The 19,570-nt window shown below is 37.1% G+C and overlaps 1 protein-coding gene across 5 annotated transcripts in view; it reads right to left on the reverse strand.

Annotated features, from left to right (window-relative positions):
- The window catches only part of TAOK1 (TAO kinase 1), a 152,135-nt gene that overhangs the window by 61,982 nt on the left and 70,583 nt on the right, over window positions 1-19,570 (reverse strand). For all 5 annotated transcript variants that reach the window (XR_010838361.1, XM_059046282.2, XM_067022198.1 and 2 more), the window contains 2 exons: window positions 3,894-3,965; window positions 1,169-1,270 (listed from right to left, as the gene is read on the reverse strand). Coding sequence is in view for 4 of the 5 variants with exons in the window: in XM_059046282.2 (XP_058902265.1) it covers window positions 1,169-1,270; window positions 3,894-3,965 (174 nt within the window). In the remaining variant the exon portion in view is untranslated. The remainder of the gene's footprint in view (window positions 1-1,168; window positions 1,271-3,893; window positions 3,966-19,570) is intronic.

Consider the following 19,570-nt stretch of genomic DNA (forward strand, 5'->3'; position numbering starts at 1 on the left):
CCAATGCAGGGGGCCCAGGTTCGATCCCTGGTCAGGGAACTAGATCCCACATGCATGCAGCAGCTAAGAGTTCGCATGCCACAACTAAGGAGCCTGCCACCCACAACTGAGGAGCCCATGACCCACAACTAAGGAGCCCACCTGCCAAAACTAAGACCCAGTGCAACCAAATAAATAAATAAATATTTTTAAAAAACCAACTAATTTAATCCTCACAACCACCTTATGAGGTAGGCCCTATTACTATCCTTATTTTACAAATGGAGAAACATGCGAGACAGAGAGGTAATCTCCCCAATGTCACTGCTTTTTCTTTAACCGCAGCCTTGTATTTAGGAGTACCACCATCACCACCAAAATTAAACTGGATAAAAATGCACCAAACATTACAAATCTAGGTTCAGGGTACTAAAATGATAATTAGCTGTGACTTATTAATTATTCAAAATAAGGGATCATTCCCATTTAAAGAAAATTTAGCCTCTCTCTTAAAAGATACAGTTATGCCCACAATGCTATGGTATTACTACCGTGTCACCTCAGCAGTAACAATGGGGCAAAATTAATCACCACATCTTGTAACAAAGTGTCTCAATTCTCTAGCATTAGTATTATTCAGCCAAGGGATCATAATCAGTTCAAATTTCACCAGGACTCATAAGGACTTCACCAAGATCTTTGTGGTTAAATAGATTACAATATGTTTATGTCAAAAGACAGGCTACATTTCTTCCTCAAGTAACAGGATTGCTTTCACAATGTTTGATAAACCATTTGAAGAATGATACTACCAAAAAATGTCAGAGAACATTTTACCATGTACCATGTAATATATTATTAAAAAGATTCTACTTGAGATAAAATAAATTCACCAAGGAGATCAAGAAGAGTGTTTGAAGTAAAACAAACCCTACTCACCATTTACCTTAAAAAATGAGTACAAGAAATGTACATAAACGTCAGCTAAAATCTCTATAGTAAACTCGCAAAACATACATTCCCTCTCCTGCCTAGGAGGTCTAGGAAAAGCTGCTCTCCCTCTCAGAATGAACTAACATTTCAAGGTGTTTCTGCATGGCCTTACACAACCATTTTGAGCCATTCTTGAAATAATTAACTCTAAACAGAAACCAACTAAAATTACAGCAAGGGGGAAGCATATACCTACCCATGCTGTGTGCTCACGTAAATAGCAGCCTTTGTATTCTATACTGTTGGGATGTTTTATTCTTTGTAGAAACTTGACTTCCTTAATAATATCCTGCCATTTCTATGGGGAGAAAAAAAACGAATAAAGGAAAAAATTATCAACAGCTGCTTTTCCTGAGAAAGTTATATAAGAAAAAAGTTATCAGATTAAGAAGGGTTATTGAGAACATTAAACTTCATTTGTAATATGTAAATATCAAACTAATAAATTAAAAAGTTATGTTCATATAGTTTATAACTCAATTACATAATTTATAAAATTATTTCATTCAAGGTAGGACAAATTTTAGTTTGGTAAAACTTATCATCAATGAGTCTTATTAAAATTTTATAACCACACACCAAACATGACAATGAAAACTATATACCCATATTTAGTGATTTTTCTTCACAAGTTCATCTTCCCTTCTTATTTGCAGCTTTTTGATGTATAATTTACATACCATAAAGTTCACCTATTGTGTTTTTGAGTTATGTGTTCTACCAAACATTAAGGTTTTGTTTGCTTTTTAAATTCAAACGAAGATTTAAACCCGTAAGTGCACACTTCCTAAAATAAAATGCTAGAGAACAATTAGTTATTATATGGGAAAGTTCACAGAAAAAAAAAAAAAAAAAAAACAGTATGAAAACATTTCCCTACATATTTTACTAAGAGCATTCCTCAGTGACACCTACCAGGAAATACAGATAAACCTTCAGCCATAAGCTACTCCATGACAACCTTAGACACTTAGGCCATGTCCTAAACATAGTTACTCTTAAGAAGCAACCAGAGAACTCTAAAAATACTGTTTACCGGGTCTACACCCAGAGACTCTAGAGGCTTAGCAGCTGTGGGGTGAGAATGAGGAATCTATTTTTTGTTCTTGTTTTCGTTTTTTCAACCTTTACCACTGACTTGGGCCATATTTCTAAAAGCAGGGACACTGGCATAATAGGAAACTTTAAAAAACGTTTTGTACTAGAATGTAAGATCATGTATTGCCGATGTTATTTCACAAGCCCTCAACAAAATACAGCAAAATATGTTCACAGTGTTTTATATAAAATGTGTAAGATATAAGATGCGAAACTCAGAAAATATTTCATGGCCTTTAAATTTCAAGTTTGAATGACATTTGAAACTTTCAAAACAAAACAAAACCCTATATTTTTCAATGTAAACAAATTTCAAGAAAGACACATTAGATGTGAAAAGATGATGCCCTAAATGAAACTTTTTGTTCTAGGTGTGACTAATCAAACAGACTCCAACACAGTACAAGTTTGCCTATGAAAGCTAGTTCTGAAGTTGTGCTACAGAACAGAATATAAATGAGAGTAATCCTGTAAGAAACTGAGTATTTAGGTATCAAAATGATGGAACAGTGATACAATCATAATACTGTTATCATATTCACAGTATGATCATTACAAAAACAAGACTTATCATAAAATAAAGAGATTCCAAAAAAGTAGAAAACCAAAATCTTTAAAAACTAAAGACTGATCCAGCAATTCCAACTCTGGGCATATACCTAAAGTACTGAGACTAAGGACTCAAAAAAATATTTGTGTAACCCATATTTACAGCAGTATTATTCACAATAACCAAGAGGCAGTAGGAACCTAAGCATCCATTGACAGATGAATGGATGGATAAATAAAATGTAGTGTTTTACACACACACACACACACACACACACACACACACACACACACACACAGAGGAACATAAGCCTTAAAAAGGATGGAAATTTTGACACATACCACAACATGGATGAACTTTGAGGACATTATGTAAAGTGAAATAAGCCAGTCACAAAAGGACAAATACTGCACGATTTCACTTACATGAGATACTTAAAGTAGTAAAATTCATAGAGACAGAAAATAGAAGAGTGATATCCAGGGGCTGAGGGGAGGAGGGAGTGGGGAGTTATTGTTTAATGGGTAAAGAACTGCAGTTTTTCAAGATTAAAAGAGTTATGGAGATGAATGGTGGTGATGGATGCAAAACAATGTGAATGTCCTTAAAGCCACTGAAGTACATACTTGAAAATGGTTATGATGGTAAACTTGTTATGTGTATTTTACCACAATTAAAAATAATTACATTGAAAAATTAAAGACTGACAGACCCAGTTTTTAAAAGTAGACTATATTTCATAAAATAAATTTATGCAATTAAACAAAATAAATATACTAAAAAGCACTACTCACAATATTAGTGAACTAAAGTATACTCAGTGTAGTATCAGTAATTGTAGATTTTTTTTTATTTTTCAGACTAGATATATATTGTCTGCTGATTAAAGTTTGCTTAAATCAGCCCTTAATGTCTGAATCATTAAAAAAATTACATCCAATATAATTTACTGTTAAATGCATCTTATTCTAGTTTACTCTTTTAGGAACTGATAAGCCTTCTATGATAAAGATAAAGTAATATATTATACCACAGTTAAAAAATTAAAAGCAGGGACAGGTGGGCTTTTGGAATGCCAGTAATATGCTGTTTATAGCTCTAGGTACAAGTTAAACGGGTACACTCAGTTTGTGAAAGAAAATACAGATATATTCTTAATATTCGTATACTTTTAGGTATGCTACACTTTTTTGAAAAAATTCCCAGCTACCCTCAATTAGAAACAGTATGCCTTTTTCTAACATGTCAAGAAGAATATAAATATTTCACCTACCTCAGTGGACTGCTTTCCACTATAAGACATTTTCTTGATAGCCACCACTTCATTGGTGCGCACATCTCGTGCCTAAAAAAACAAAGAAAGAACTATTGTAAAAATTAACAGATTAAATCTGGGCAATAATTTCTTTGAGAATAAAAGCATTTATGAGCTACCATGTAAAAAGGAACATCAAAACTGCCTTTAAAGAACATTAAAAACAAAAAAACCCAACAACCATATAGTGAAACTTATCAAATCATCCAGGAACTGGTACTTTGGAAAGAAATATAAAGCAGGGTTTATCTTTGAGAGATCTAGTTAAGTGGAAAAAACAGAAATTTGATTAGCACTATAACAGAGAGACAAAACAAGACTAGTATATACAAGCCTATGTTAATCAATTTTGAAATCTCAATGAAATGGACAATTTTCTGGAAGGAATAAATCACTAAAACTGATTTAAAGAAGAAAATGTTAAGTAAAACAAACAATGGTGGCAGACTGAAAAGAACACCAATGAATTGTCTTTAAAATACTCTTGAGTGGGGATTTCCCTGGCAGTCCAGTGGTCAGGACACCGGCTTTCACTGCCAAGGGCACAGGTTCGATCCCTGGTCAGGGAACTAAGATCCCACAAGCAGCAAAAAAACAAAACAAAACACAGGGACTTCCCCAGTGGTCCAGTGGCTCCGAGCTCCCAGTGCAGGGGGCCTGGGTTCAATCCTTGGTCAGGGAACTAGATCCCACATGCCGCAACTAAGAGTTCGCATGCCGCAACTAAAGATCTTGCATGCCGCAATGAATATCCCACATACAGCCACAAAGATCTCACTTGCCACACGAAGACCCAACGCAGCCCAATAAACAAATATTAAACAAACAAACAAACAAATATGGAAAATAGTGGAAAATAGTTTTACCAGGTGAACTTTCCAGGATGTAAGGGGGGAAAAAAACGAAAGCTAGCCCATTAATTTTAAGAAGGCAGTATAACCCAATAACTAAAACCTCACAAACAGCACAAAACAGAAAGTTAGGTATCAATTTCACTTGTAAATATAGACAAGAAAACTCTAAATAAAAATTTTAAAATATTATAGAGCATTAAAATAATTTTTCATTTGGATAAAACACACTAATATATAGTTTTTCATTTGGATAAAATTACAGAAATGCAAAAGATGCTAATACTAGAAAAAAATTTCATAATTTACCACAATTTTTAAAAGTTAAAGGGGGAACAAACAAATAAATACACACACACACACACATATATATTTATAAATACTCAATAAATCCTGAAAATGCGAAGTGCCCAACTCTAAATGTATTCAATTGCAAAGAAGGCCAAACTCTTAGGAAACACAAATTAGAAAGGTAATTCCTTAACATGATAAATCACCTCTATTGTAAACTACTGCTAATCAGGCTTAAGAATGCTAAAATGCTATCACAATTATTACTTAACATTGTTGAGGTAATTCTGAAAAAAGGTAATAAAAATGTAACAGAAACACAAGAGTTAACTAGAAAAGCCAAACTTCCATGTGTTAAAAAAATGATTATATATTAAGAAGGCACATGAGACTAGCTGCAAAATATTTTAAATGGGTTCACTAAAAGTATCAGAACCACCTCAAATCATCTGTTGGAAGAACTCATCTTCAATTTAGATTTTTAATGAGTTCCCAAAGATAAAATGTTCTAAATTAGATTATGGTGATGGCTGCAAAACTCATATTTACTGACAATCATTGAAATGTAGGCATAAAATTGGTGAACTTACGGTATGTAATTTATACTTTAAAACTTGTTTAAAAAGACAGCACATATGTAAATTTTATCTCAATAGAGTGGCTTGGGGAAAAAAAAAAAAGACATAAGTGGGCCCTGGGAAACTTAATCACATTCCAATTTCAATTACCGGTGTACTGGTTAGGAAACTGGCACCACTTATTGCAATGGGTGAAGCGGATCTATCCACAGACGTCCTGCTTGAATATAAATTTATTTTTCCAAAATGTTCTCTGCTTATCTGTCTATGAACCTCTTTATTTTAATCATGTCTAAACAGCTATATTGCGTTCTTTTATAAGAGCTGAGATATAATTTACATGCCATACAATTCACCCATTTTAATGTGTACAATTCAGTGGCATTTAGAACATTCACAGATATATATGCAACCATCATTACAGTCAATTTTAGAACTTTCATCACCTCAAAAAGAAACTCCAAATTGTTCATTTAGAAATGGTCAAATGGTAAATTTTACAATAACATTCTTTTCTTCATTAAAATAAAAAACCTGTTTGGCCATAAGCCAACAACTAATCTACTTCTCCATGTCTCTAGAGATTTGACCATTCTGGACATTTCATATAAATGGAACTATGTAATATGTGGTCTTTTGTGACTCGCTTTTTTCAACATTCATGACTAATGATATTATCTTTTCATGTGCTCCTTAGCCATTTGTACATCTTTTTTTGAGAAATGTCAATTCAAATCCTTTGCCCATTTTTAAATTGGGTTGTCTTTTGATTGAGTTATAAGAGTTTTTACATATTCTAGGCACAATTCCCTTATCACATATATGATTTACAGAATTTTTTCTCCTATTCTGTAGGTCGTCCTTTCACTACTTTGAAGCACAGAAATTTTTATTTTTGATTAAGGTCAATTTATTTTTTTCTTTTATTGCTCATGCTTTTGGTGTCACATCTGAGAATGTTCTGCCAAAACTAAAGACATGCAGATTTACCCCTATGTTTTCTTCTAAGAGTTTTATAGTTTTAACTGTGACATTAAGGTTTTGATCCATTTTGAGTTACTTTTTCTATAGTATGAGGTAAGGACCTAATTCTACTGTTTTGCATTAAACAGCTACACTTTTAATTGGCCTAAGACAAAGCTTAATTTAAAAGTGGTTACACTAAATGCAACGAAGTATCCTGGATTAGATTCTAGAACAGAGAAGAGACAGTGGAAAAACTGGCAAAATTTAGTACACAGAATATAGTACATAGTTTAGTTACTAGTATCCTATCAATGCTGATTTCTTAGTTTTGATAAATGTACCATGATTACATAACATATTAACATTAGGGGAACTAGATGAAGATTATAGGGGAAAACGTTGTACTAACTGTGAAATGTGCAAATCTAATATTATTTTAAAATACTAAATTAAACTAAAACATGACTATTAAAATCCAAATGTACTAGTAATGATGATTAAAATTAAATGACCAAGTTAAAAGGAGATACTTTTGCTTACTCATGTTTTTAAAAAGCAAAAAGTAAAAATATTTAATGCTCACAAACATGTTTTTCCCTCTCTTCAGGATCACATATTGTGCTTACTTTGTCTCCTCTAATCTAGAACAATTCCATAACACCTCTTTGTCTTTCATGATACTGACATTCTTGAAGAATACACAGTGGTATTTTAGAGAATGTAACTAAATTGGTACTTGTCTAACATTTCTTCAAGATTAGATTCTGATTATACACCCCTGGCAAGAATACTATAAGAGTGATATTGTGTCCTTCCCAGGGTATCATATCTGGAGGTATACAATGTGTCTATTCCTCATTGGTGTTACCAATTTTCATCACCCACTAAAGGTGTTGCCTGTGTTTTTCCAATGTGTATAGTTAAAGTTACTGTTTCCTATCTTGTATCTAACAAACAATCTGTGGAGAGATACTTTAAAACCAGGTAAACATCCTGGCTCATCAAAATTTTCCCTTAGATTTAGCAAACACTGAAGATAATAGCCCAAAACAATCTTCACTATGACGATTGCAAAATGCTCATTTCCTCCCCGCACCTCTACCATTCCATCTTCACATTTATCAGTCATGCATTCTATTATAAGGAAAATACCCCCCTTTTCATCCATCCATCCATCATCTATCATGGAAATTATGAAGTCCTATTTTATAAAATGGGTTATAATCCATTACTATCTTTATACTGATGTTCAAATTCTTCCAGATTTGACCAGTGGGAGCCCCTCTAAGCTGGCTCCAATGTCGTTTTGACAGGCCCCATTTTTTTTTTCTTTCTTTAAAGCACTTTTTAACTTTCTGGCACAAGGTCTTCTAAGACTTATCATTTATGTTCCCTGCCACCACAACAAAATGAGACATTCCTCCAATAAGTTCTTGTTCCTTTTAGTTAGGAATTAAATTCAAGATCTGAGTGCTAAGTGTGCTCATTACTACTGGGTATCATTACAAATAGAATCTTGCAGCAGATAGTGCTAGGAGATGCACACACACATGTATGAGATGTAATTATTTCATATTAACACTTAATTCCTATCCACTCAAACTCACAGGGCTCTTCCTTACCTTCCCCACTTCCATAATTTCACAGTTAGGATCCTGACCCCAAACAACATCACCGTTATTCATTACTCAATCCTTCTTCCTTTTTTTTTGGCCACACCACATGGCTTGCAGGATCTTAGTTCCCCGACCAGGGATTGAGCCCCGGCCACGGCAGTGAAAACGCCCAGTCCTAACCACTGGACCACCAACCACGGAATTCCAGCTCAATCCTTTAACATACAGTTTCAGATCCGTCACACCCATACAAATATGAAACAAGTCTATTAAGAAGGGTTCAAGATTTGCCTACAGTTTCCCTCTCCCAACCAGACTGAGAGTACACAGTTAAAATACTATGTACAAAAGTTACTCATATTAGTTCTATTTTTCCCCTCAATGTGGTTATGTCTGAAATACAGTTGGGTTCATTGTTCCTGTTTGCCTTTGATATCAGTGACAACCCTCCCTCCATACATATTAATTTTAATTTTTAAGTCTATAAAGTATTTTTTATCCAAAGAGGTATATTCAAACAAGAATCATTCCATCCTCTATCTCTTCATATCCATTCCTACAACTATCACCATTTTATATGTTGAACTGTTGGTTGTATAATTTATCTAATTTCATCAAACTATATATTTAATATCTGTATATTTATTATATATGAATTAAATTAAATTAAATCAATTTTAAAAATTCCTACCAGTATATTGAATGGCTATTTTTCAGGGATTTTCTCAATGGGGTTCTTTTATTGGGCCCATTTCTAAGATTCTATGTATATTTTTCCTTTTTTCTGTATTTCTCTACATTAGTGTATTTGGAAAGGTATAAGCATAAACCCAGACAAAACTGTAATATAGAAAAAGGGTTGTTTCTAAAATATCTATACCCTGGGTCCCTCTTCTCTATTTTGTGTCCAATCCAGAAATTAAACAAATGTGAGCAACATCAAACACAGACATACACGTGTACACAAAATTATACAAGTTATATACCTAAATGTTAACAGCAGCTGTCCGTGGATAGTGAAATTATAGATGGAGTTTTTATTATTTTGTCTCCAATTTATAATTGGGGTATATACCAAAAGCTCAAATTGTTAAGAATTTGAACCATATTTTCTCAAGGGAAATAATATTTTATTATTACTAAATTACTAAATTTATTAATAAATCGTAGTTTCATTCCTAAGGTGCCCATAAAAAAAGACTAAACCCATAATACTGCCAAAATATTAAACATCTGTATAATACTTGCTGTTTGAGGGGGAAAAAACAATTTTTATACAAAGAAGAAATAAATGAGTGGAGTTTTCCCCTATAGATGAAGAAAGGAATACTTAAGAGATGTTTTATGACTTTAGAATACTGTATCACTGGCTCAATCTTAAAGTTACAGTCTTTAAAATAATAAAACATATTCCTTTAACTACCAATTTTATTTCCTGGAAATTTTAATTTCTAAAGTATATACTATTTTTCTGAAGTAAAAAAAAAAAAGAGTCAATAGAAACTTACATCCTCCCCACTTTTGGGGGAAAAGTCCCTTCTGGTTACTAGTGAGTTAAAAAAATATTTTTTCTTTGAAATTATTTTAGACTTAGGGAAACGTTGCAAATATAGTACAGAGAGTTACCATATACCTTTCACCCAGCTTTTATCTAATGTTAATATCTTGCATAAGAAAATTATCAAAACTAAAATTAACACTGGTAAAATTATTAACTACTAACTAAACTATAGACTTTATTTGAATTTCACCAATTTTTTCACTAATAACCTTTGTTTTTCTTTCTTTGCATTGGATCTTCATTGCTGTGCAAGGGCTTTCTCTAGTTGCGGCTAGTGGGGGCTACTCTTCATTGCGGTGTGTGGGCTTCTTACTGCGGTGGCTTCTCTTGTTGCGGAGCACGGGGTCTAGGGGCACACGCTTCAGCAGTTGCGGCACGTGGGCTCAGCAGCTGTGGCGCACGGGCTCTACGGCGTGCAGGCTCAGTAGTTGTGGTGCATGGGCTTAGTTGCTCCACGGCATGTGGAATCTTCCCAGACCAGGGATCAAACCCGTGTCCCCTGCACTGGCAGGCAGATTCTTAACCACTGCATCACCAGGGAAGTCCACTAATAACCTTTCTCTACTCTGGGATACTACGTTGCAAAAATATTTGGTTACCATGTTGCCTTTCTCTCCTCCAAATTTGCAAAAGTTCTTAAATCTTTCCTTGTATTTCATGTCTGACACTTTTGAAGCATACAGGTTATTTTGTATGTTCCCTGATTTGAGTTTACCTGATATTTCCTCATAATTATATTCTTTATGGATTTTAAATAAGAATGCCACAGGAATGACGTGTCCTTCTTAGTGTCATGTCAGAAAGGAAATAAATGATGTCAATGTTTCTGGTGATACTAACCTTGATCACTTGGTTAAGGTAGTCTCTGCCAGGTATATGCCTTGATTTTTCCATTTTAATCAATACGTATCTTTGGGGCCATACCTGAGATTATGCATATATCCTGTTTCATCTCAAACTTTAACCTACTAATTTTAAGAATTTTTTTTTTTTTTTTTTTTTTGCGGTACGCGGGCCTCTCACTGCCGTGGCCTCTCCCGTTGCGGAGCACAGGCTCCGGACGCGCAGGCGCAGCGGCCATGGCTCACGGGCCCAGCCGCTCCACGGCATGTGGGATCTTCCCGGACCGGGGCACGAACCCGCGTCCCCTGCATCGGCAGGCGGACTCTCAACCACTGCGCCACAAGGGAAGCCCTAACCTACTAATTTTAGCATCTACTACTGGATCTTGGCTGCAACAATTATTTCCCTTAGTCCTTCTACATTTAATAAAAGGAATTTTTATTCTTTATAAATATGTGTATATCTGTGTGTGTGTGTGCATGAGAGAGAGAGAGAGAGAGAGAGGAGTTCCTACTGATACCTCCAATTCCAATCCAACATACAACAGGGTTATTTCTAGCCTTCCTCATTTCCTTACTCCTAACTTCTTTCTTGGACATTAAGAAAACTGCTTCTCGAGATAAAGATGGCAGAAGAGAAGGATGTGGAGCACACCTCCTCCTACAAATACATCAAAAATACATCTACATGTGGAAGAATTCTCATAGAATACCTACTGAACGCTGGCAGAAGATCTAATACAACTAAAGCTGCAAAAAAGTGCACCACGTAACAGAGTAGAATGAAGGAAAAAAAAAAAAAAGGAATCAGGATGGGACCTGTGCCCCTGGGAGTGAGCTATGAAAGAAGAAGGTTCCCTCAGTCTGGGAACCCCTTTCACTGGTTGGGAGATCAGCTGGGACAGATAAGGAGCTTCACAGACTCAGAGGAGAGTGCAGCAACCAGACTGTGGGAGGTAGAACAGAGAGAAACCAGTACAGATGGTCCTGGCCACCTCGCTGCACTTCACAGCCCGAGATGCACATCTGCTGGTGCATGCAGGGGCCGAGTGCTGCAACTTGGGCTTCAGTGGACAGACCTGGGGAAAGGGCTGGGGTTGGCTGTGTGGAGAGAGCCGGAAGGAGCTGGAGGGTGCTCTGGGCTGCAACCAGGGGTGTGCGCAGGATAGAGCCTGGGGCCACAACAGAAGCCACATAGTTAAACACACATGTAAAGGGAGGGGCGGGGCCCCATCATAGCAGCCTCATTCTCCATGAGCTCACCTGAGCTCACAGTCAATGTGACTCCACCTCTACCACCTCTGAGCTGGTGGGTTGTCCACATGCAGAAGTGGGGCTGAAATCTGAGCCTACCCTCAGGGGCTGTGAGACTGGTGGATTTACACAGCTACTGGCAGCTTTGTAAGCTCTGTGCCTGAGGGACATCCCAGTGGATTACTGTTGCTTCCAAGGCTGGGGTGGTCCTGCGTTAGCAGCAACAGACTTTGCGGGCACAGGCATGCAGAGGCAGGGCCAGGACCTGAGCTGATTCTGTAGCCCCTGTGGAACGTCCAGGTGCTTGACTTCAGTAGATCTGCCCTACTGGCTTTGTGAACACAGAGCCTGAGGGATATCTAGGCTGACTGCCTGCATTCCCTTGACTGAGGCAGGGCCGAAGGTAGTGCCAACAACAGTGTACTTTGTGAGTGCACATAATGTGACAGGCAACACCACAGAGCGCACTTCCTGGTGGACAGCTCCTGTAGAGGAATACTCAGTGGCTCCTCTCCCAGCGGAGGTGCTCCAGTACCACTTACCTCACATCACAGCTCAGAAACCAATCTGGGGGCTTCTACTACAACTGGGGAACAGACTTTATCCCCGAAAGGGCTGTGACAATTACAGAGCAAATAGGAGGCCCCACTCAACATACAGTGCAGGCTATCTGCTCACCACAACACCAATCACACCTCCTATCAAGAGGGTAAAAGTCACCAACACTGAAGAAAGACGTGGCAGGCATCCATATTAAAAACAGTCCTTGCACCAAAAATATCAGACTCACACAGGCTACACAAGGATGCTCCCACATAAAAACAGTCCTTCAAGACCACAGTAGATAAGGGTTTCTCCTAAATGCACAGTCAGAGAAATATAAGTAAAATAAAGAAGCAAAGGAACCACTCCCAATTAAAAGAACAAGAAAAATATCCTGAAAGAACAAGCAATGAAACAGACCTCTCGGGACTTCCCTGGTGGCACAATCGTTAAGAATCCACCTTCCAATGCAGGGGACATGGGTTCAAGCCCTGGTCCGAGAAGATCCCACATGCTGTGGATCAACTAAGCCTGTGCACCACAACTACTGAGCCTGCGCTCTAGAGCCCATGAGCCACAACTACTGAGCCTGCGTGCCACAACTACTGAAGCCCGCGCGTCTAGAGCCCATGCTCCGCAACGAGAAGCCACCGCATGAGAAGCCCGCACACCGCAACGAAGAGTAGCCCCGGCTCACCACAACTAGAGAAAGCCCGCACACAGCAATGAAGACCCAATGCAGCTAAAAATAAATAAATAAATAAATTTTTATATATATATATATACACACACACACACACACATATATACACACACACACACACACACACACATATATATATAAAGATCAGAGCAGAGATAAAGGCTAAAGACACAACATAAAAGGTCAATGAAAATAAGAGGTGGTTCTTCAAAAAGATAAACAAAATTGATAAACTTTTAGCCAGATTCATTAAGAAAAAAAGAGAGGGCCCAAATAAATAAAATCAGAAATGAAAGAGAAGTTACAACTGACATCACAGACTACAAATGTATTACAAATGAGATTACTAGGAACAATTATACATCAATAAAATGGACAACCTAGAAAAAAATAAATAAATTCCTATAAACATACAATCTCCCAAGACTGAATCAGGAAGAAATAGAAAATAGGAAGAGACCGATTAACCAGTAATGAATTGTATCAGCAATCAAAAAACTCCCAAGAAACAAAGTCCAGGACCAGATGGCTTCACAGGTGAATTCAACCAAACATTTAAAGAAGTGTTAGCATCTATCCTTCTCAAACTATTCCAAAAAGCTAAAGAGGAAGAAATGTTTCTGAACTTATTCTACAAGGCCAGCAAGATTTGACAAAAATCAACATCCATTTACAATGAAAACTCTCAACAAAGTGGGTATAGAGGGAACATACCTTAACATATTAAAGGGCATAGATGACAAACCTGAAGCCAACATTATACACAATGGTGAAAAACTGAAAGCCTTTCTTCTAAGATCAAGGACAAGACAAGGATGACTACTCTCATAACTTTTATTCAACATAGTACTAAAAGTCCTAGCTAGAGCAAACAGGAAGGAAAAGGAAATAAAAGGCATCTAAATTGGAAAGGAGGAAGCAAAATTATCACTTTTTGCAGATGGCCTGATACTATACATAAAAAAATCCTAAGGATGCCACCTAAAAGCTATTAGAACTCAACAGTGAACTCAGTAAAGTTGCAGGATACAAAATTAATGTACAGAATCTCTTGAGTTTCTATACAAATAACAACTATCAAAAAAAGAAAGAAATTAAGAAAACAATCCCATTTACAATTACATAAAAAAAAAAATACCTAGGAATAATTCCTCCAAGGAGGTAAAAGACTTGTTCTCTGAAAACTGTAAGACATTGATAAAAGAAACTGAAGATTACACAAACAAATGGAAGGATGTATTTACTCATAGATTGGAGAAATTCATATTGTTAAAATGCCCATACTACTCAGGGCAACCTACAGATTCAATGTAATCCCTATCAAAATACCAATGGCATTTTTCACAGAACTAGAACAAATTATTCTAAAATTTGTAAGGAAACATAAAACCCCAAATAACTAGAACAATACTAAGAAAGAAGAATAAAGCTGATGGTATCATGCTCCCTGATTTCAAACTATACCACAGTGCTAACCCATGACACAGGAAGCAAGAACATACAATGGGGAAAAGACAGCCTCTTCAATAAATGGTGTTGGGAAAACTAGAAAGCTACATGCAGAAGAATCAAATTGGACTACTCTCTCATACCATATACAAAAATAAACTCAAAATGGATTAAAACTCCTAGAAGAAAACATAGGTAGTACACTGTTTGAAATCAGTCTTACGAATATTTTTTCAGATATGTCTTCTCAGGCAAGGGAAACAAAGCAAAAAATAAACAAATGGGACTACATGAAACTAAAAAGCTTTGCTCAGGGAAGGAAACTGTCAACAAAATGAAAAGGCAGCTTACTGAATGCGAGACGATATTTGCAAATGATATATGTGATAAGGGGTTAATATTCAAATTATACAAAGAAATCATACAGCTCAACATCAAGACAAACAACCCAATCAAAAAATGGGTAGAGGGCCTGAATAGAAATTTTCCCAAAGTCATAACGATGGCCAACAGATACATCAGGGAAATGCAAATCAAAAGCACAGTAAGATATCACCTCACACCTGTCAGAATGGCTATTAAACAGACAACAAATAACAAGTGTTGATGAGGATGTAGAGAAAAGGGAACCCTCATGCACTATTGCTGGGGATGTACACTGGTGCAGCCACTATGGAAAACAGTATGGAGCTTCCTCAAAAATTAAAAATAGAACTGCTAGACAATACAGCAATTCCACTTCTGTGTATTTTTCTGCAGAAAACAAAAACACTAATTTGAAAAGATTATACGCACCCCCATGTTCACTGCAGCTTTATTCACAATAGCCAAGATATGGAAGCAACCTAAGTGTCCAATGGATAAAGAAGACATGCTGCATATATACATACACACATACATATAATGGTGTGTCTGTATGTATGAGCATATAAATAAAATGGAGTATTACTAAGCCATTAAAAAGGAATGAAATCTTGCCATTTGTGAAACCATGGATGGACCTACAGGATATTATGCTAAGTAAAATAAGTCAGACAGAGAAAGACAAATATATGATTTCACTTACATGTGGAATCTAAAAAACAAAACAAACAAACAAAATGGAAACAGACTCATAGATTAGATACAGGGGGGCTTCCTTGGTGGAGCAGTGGTTGAGAGTCCACCTGCCGATGCAGGGGACACGGGTTCGTGCCCCAATCTGGGAAGATCCCAAATGCTGCGGAGCAGCTGGGCCGGTGAGCCATGGCCGCTGAGCCTGCGCGTACGGAGCCTGTGCTCCACAGTGGGAGAGGCCACAACAGTGAGAGGCCCGCGTACCACAAAAAAATTTTAAAAAAAGATACACGGAAGGTACAGGTGGTTTGCCAGAGGGGATGGGGGTTAGGGGGTGAGTGAAACAGGTGAGGGAGATTAAGAGGTACAAACTTCCAGTTAGAAACTAAGTGAGTCACAGGGATGAAATGTACAGCATGGGGAATACAGGCAATGATACTGTAATAACTTTGTATGGTGACAGACGGTAACTAGATTTATCATGGTAACCATTTTGTAACATATAGAAATATCAAATCACTATGTTGTGCACTTGGAACTAACATAGTATTGTAGGTCCATTATAATTCAAAAAATAAAAAAATTAAAATACTATTTAGAACAGAATTAAATGAGCTATGAGTAATTAAATAAGAGCACAATACTACATGTTATCTCTTCTCACCATCTGAAAGTAAAAGAGTAAAGGCAAAATTGGCTACAGGCCTAAGGACAAACTTCACGCTGTAAAGAGCAAAAATAAGACAATATATACAACCAGTCATTTTGTTACAGACCAGGAAACTGTGAATATCCATTTGGGAGCTATTTTAATGAATTAATAAGAATGATCTGAAATCACCATATCAATTAATTATATGTAAATTGTCTATAATTCTTTAAAAAAATATAAAGTTATTTATTTTTGGCTGCATTGGGTCTTTGTTGCTGCACACGGGCTTTTCTCTAGTTGTGGCAAGCAGGGGTTACTCTTCATCATGGTGCACAGGCTTATTGCCATGGCTTCCCTTGTTGTGGAGCACGGGCTCTAGGCGCACGGGCTTCAGAAGTTGTGGCTCACAGGTTCTAGAGCACAGGCTCAGTAGTTGTGGTGCACAGGCTTAGTTGCTCCAAGGCATGTGGGATCGTCCCGGACCAGGTCTCAAACCCCTGTCTCCTGAATTGGCAGGCGGATTCTTAACCACTGCACCACCAAGGAAGCCCTTCTTTTTTATATATCTTTTTTCTTAAAACATTAAACAATTTGCTGTACCAATGAAAATATAAAACTTGCCAAGCCCCTAAAAGAATACAGATTAATAAAATCTTACACTAGGAAATAAGAGGTAAATATTACATCTCAGTTTTTAAAATAAAGAAAAAAACTTTTACAAAGTAAATAAATGACTTCACTGGGATCATACATGGTCTGCCACATTTGTCAGGAAGCTTGGCTCCAAAGCCAGTGTTCTAGGGCCCATCTACAGACATCATGTTGGTTCTATGTAAGGTACTGGAAACTAAAAGAGAACGTTTATCTCCCTGGCAATCAAGAGACAGTGGTCCTTTTGGATACCTGACTCTTTGGTTTGGTTTCAAACACTTATTATGATGCCAGTCCTTGATTAGCTTGTCTGAAGACAGCCAGAATACCTGGCTCAACTGAAGTATTTTTAAACTTAAGGTGACCCCTACTGTCAATTAATGAAAATTCAGACCTATATTTTAATAACTATTTTTAATCACCTAAACACATTTGATGAGATGGTCCTTCCTGTATATACTCTATAGAAAGACACTGTACATTTAGCCCTGTTATGAGACTGGGGTGAGAGAGCACATAAAATCAGAAGCACACTTTTAGGCGTGCACACTCACATATGCAACACACACATACACACACTGCCACATGGGTTTAGCCGATACTACAAAATATGAATGTTAGTGACCTAGAAATAGAATGACAGCAAAAGTAGTCAATTGTGAGCTACAGTCAAACTTTGCTCATCTATATGGTAATGTTTCCCAGACATCAAGACAATTAACAGAAAATACCTGCTCTGAGCAGTTGCCCCTGACTCCTCTAAGCTTCCATGCAATGGTTCCTCAGGTGGTCCTAACCAGAACCTAGGTTTCTTTTCTTTATATACATATATATATACATTTTGCGGGGGGGATGCGCTGTGTCTTAGTTGCAGCATGTGGGATCTTTTAGTTGCGGCATGCACATTTCTTAGCTGCAGCACGCATGTGGGATCTAGTTCCCCGACCAGGGATCAAACCCGGGCCCCTGGCGTTGGGAGCATGGAGATTAAGATATTAAACATTTTAGGCCTTGTGGGCCAAATACATTTCTTCTTTTTCTGTTTTATACTCTTCCTTTTGTTTTTCCAAATGTAAAAATCATTCTTAGTTTGAAAGCTAAATGAAAATAGTTCACAGCCTGGACCATGAGCTATAGCATGGCACCTACTATAGATAAATCCTTGGTTAACATTTTGCCACATTTGCTTTGAAACTCTTTATCTAAAAATATATACTACTATCATTCTTTTATTATTGAATAGGACTTGAGATAAATTCCTACCCTTGGTTCAAAAGAACTTCATATATTTCCTGAGAACAAGAACATTCTCTTGAAAAACAACAGATCAAATTTAGGAAATTTAGCATTGATATAATACTATTATACAGTGCATATATAGTCCATATTCAAATTTCACCAACTATCTCAATGTCCTTTATAGGAATTTTTTCCCAATCCAGGATCACCCATTGTGTTTAACCACCAGGTCTCTCCTAAGCCAGCTCCTGATATCTAGCTTAGACCAATTAGCTTTTGTTGCCCCTGCTATACTTAACTCTGGGACTATGAGACTTTCTCTCCCAACCACAGCTCTCTGAAATAACCCAGCCTGAGTAGGACAAACCCAGAAATACTGCACAAGGAGGTCCAAGCACTAGAGAATCTCTCCCTGCCCACCACTCCCCCATCCCCAGTAAATAATTCTCTTCCGTGAGTGAGGCACCACAGTGTCCACCCTCTTATCTTGTCAGAAAACAAGTTCTTTTGATTCTATCAATTTAAATTTTAAATTCACTGCCACTATCTAGTTTGAGCTCTCAGCATTTCTTTCCAATTATAAAATCTTCATAATCAGTCTCCCTGCTTTGATCTTTGACACTTACCAATCTCTCTTCTACACTGCTACAAAAATAAACTTTCTTTGTCACAAATGGAAATATAATATTTCTGTTGCACCTCAGTGTTCCCTCAAGACTTCAGAATAAAGCCTACATTTTTTAGTATTTAGTGGAGGAGGCTCCCTTCAGGAGCCCTTGCTTGTCTTTCCTTTTTACCTTTCTCTGATCCCATCTTTAGTTCTCATTACAACCTTAATTCAAAACACACCCACTTCAGTTCTGGTTTTGGATAATGCAATTTTATAGTTTTATTATTTAAAACTTAAGAATCATTGATAATTTGCTAATATGTGATTTAATTCAGTCCCTTTAACGAAAGGAAAAGGACAATAACATTCCTCACTGGATAGATCATATGGGCAGGTCTGAAGAAGACAGAAAACCTACTGAAATTCTCTACTTTTCAATATCAACAATGAAAGACCAATTGCTCCAAAAACACATATCTTGGGCTTCCCTGGTGGCACAGTGGTTAAGAATCCTCCTGCCAATGCAGGGGACACGGGTTTGAGCCCTGGTCTGGGAAGATCCCACATGCCGTGGAGCAACTAAGCTCATGCACCACAACTACTGAGCCTGCACTATAGAGACCACAAGCCACAACTACTGAGCCCACACGCCACAACTACTGAAGCCCGCACACCTAGAGCCTGTGCTCCACAACAAGAGAAGCCACTGCAATGAGAAGCCCATGCATCGCAATGAAGAGTAGCCCCCACTCACCGCAACTAGAGGAAGCCCA

The sequence above is a fragment of the Kogia breviceps genome, chromosome 19 (genome assembly GCF_026419965.1).
Source record: "Kogia breviceps isolate mKogBre1 chromosome 19, mKogBre1 haplotype 1, whole genome shotgun sequence".
Lineage (NCBI taxonomy): Eukaryota > Metazoa > Chordata > Mammalia > Artiodactyla > Physeteridae > Kogia > Kogia breviceps.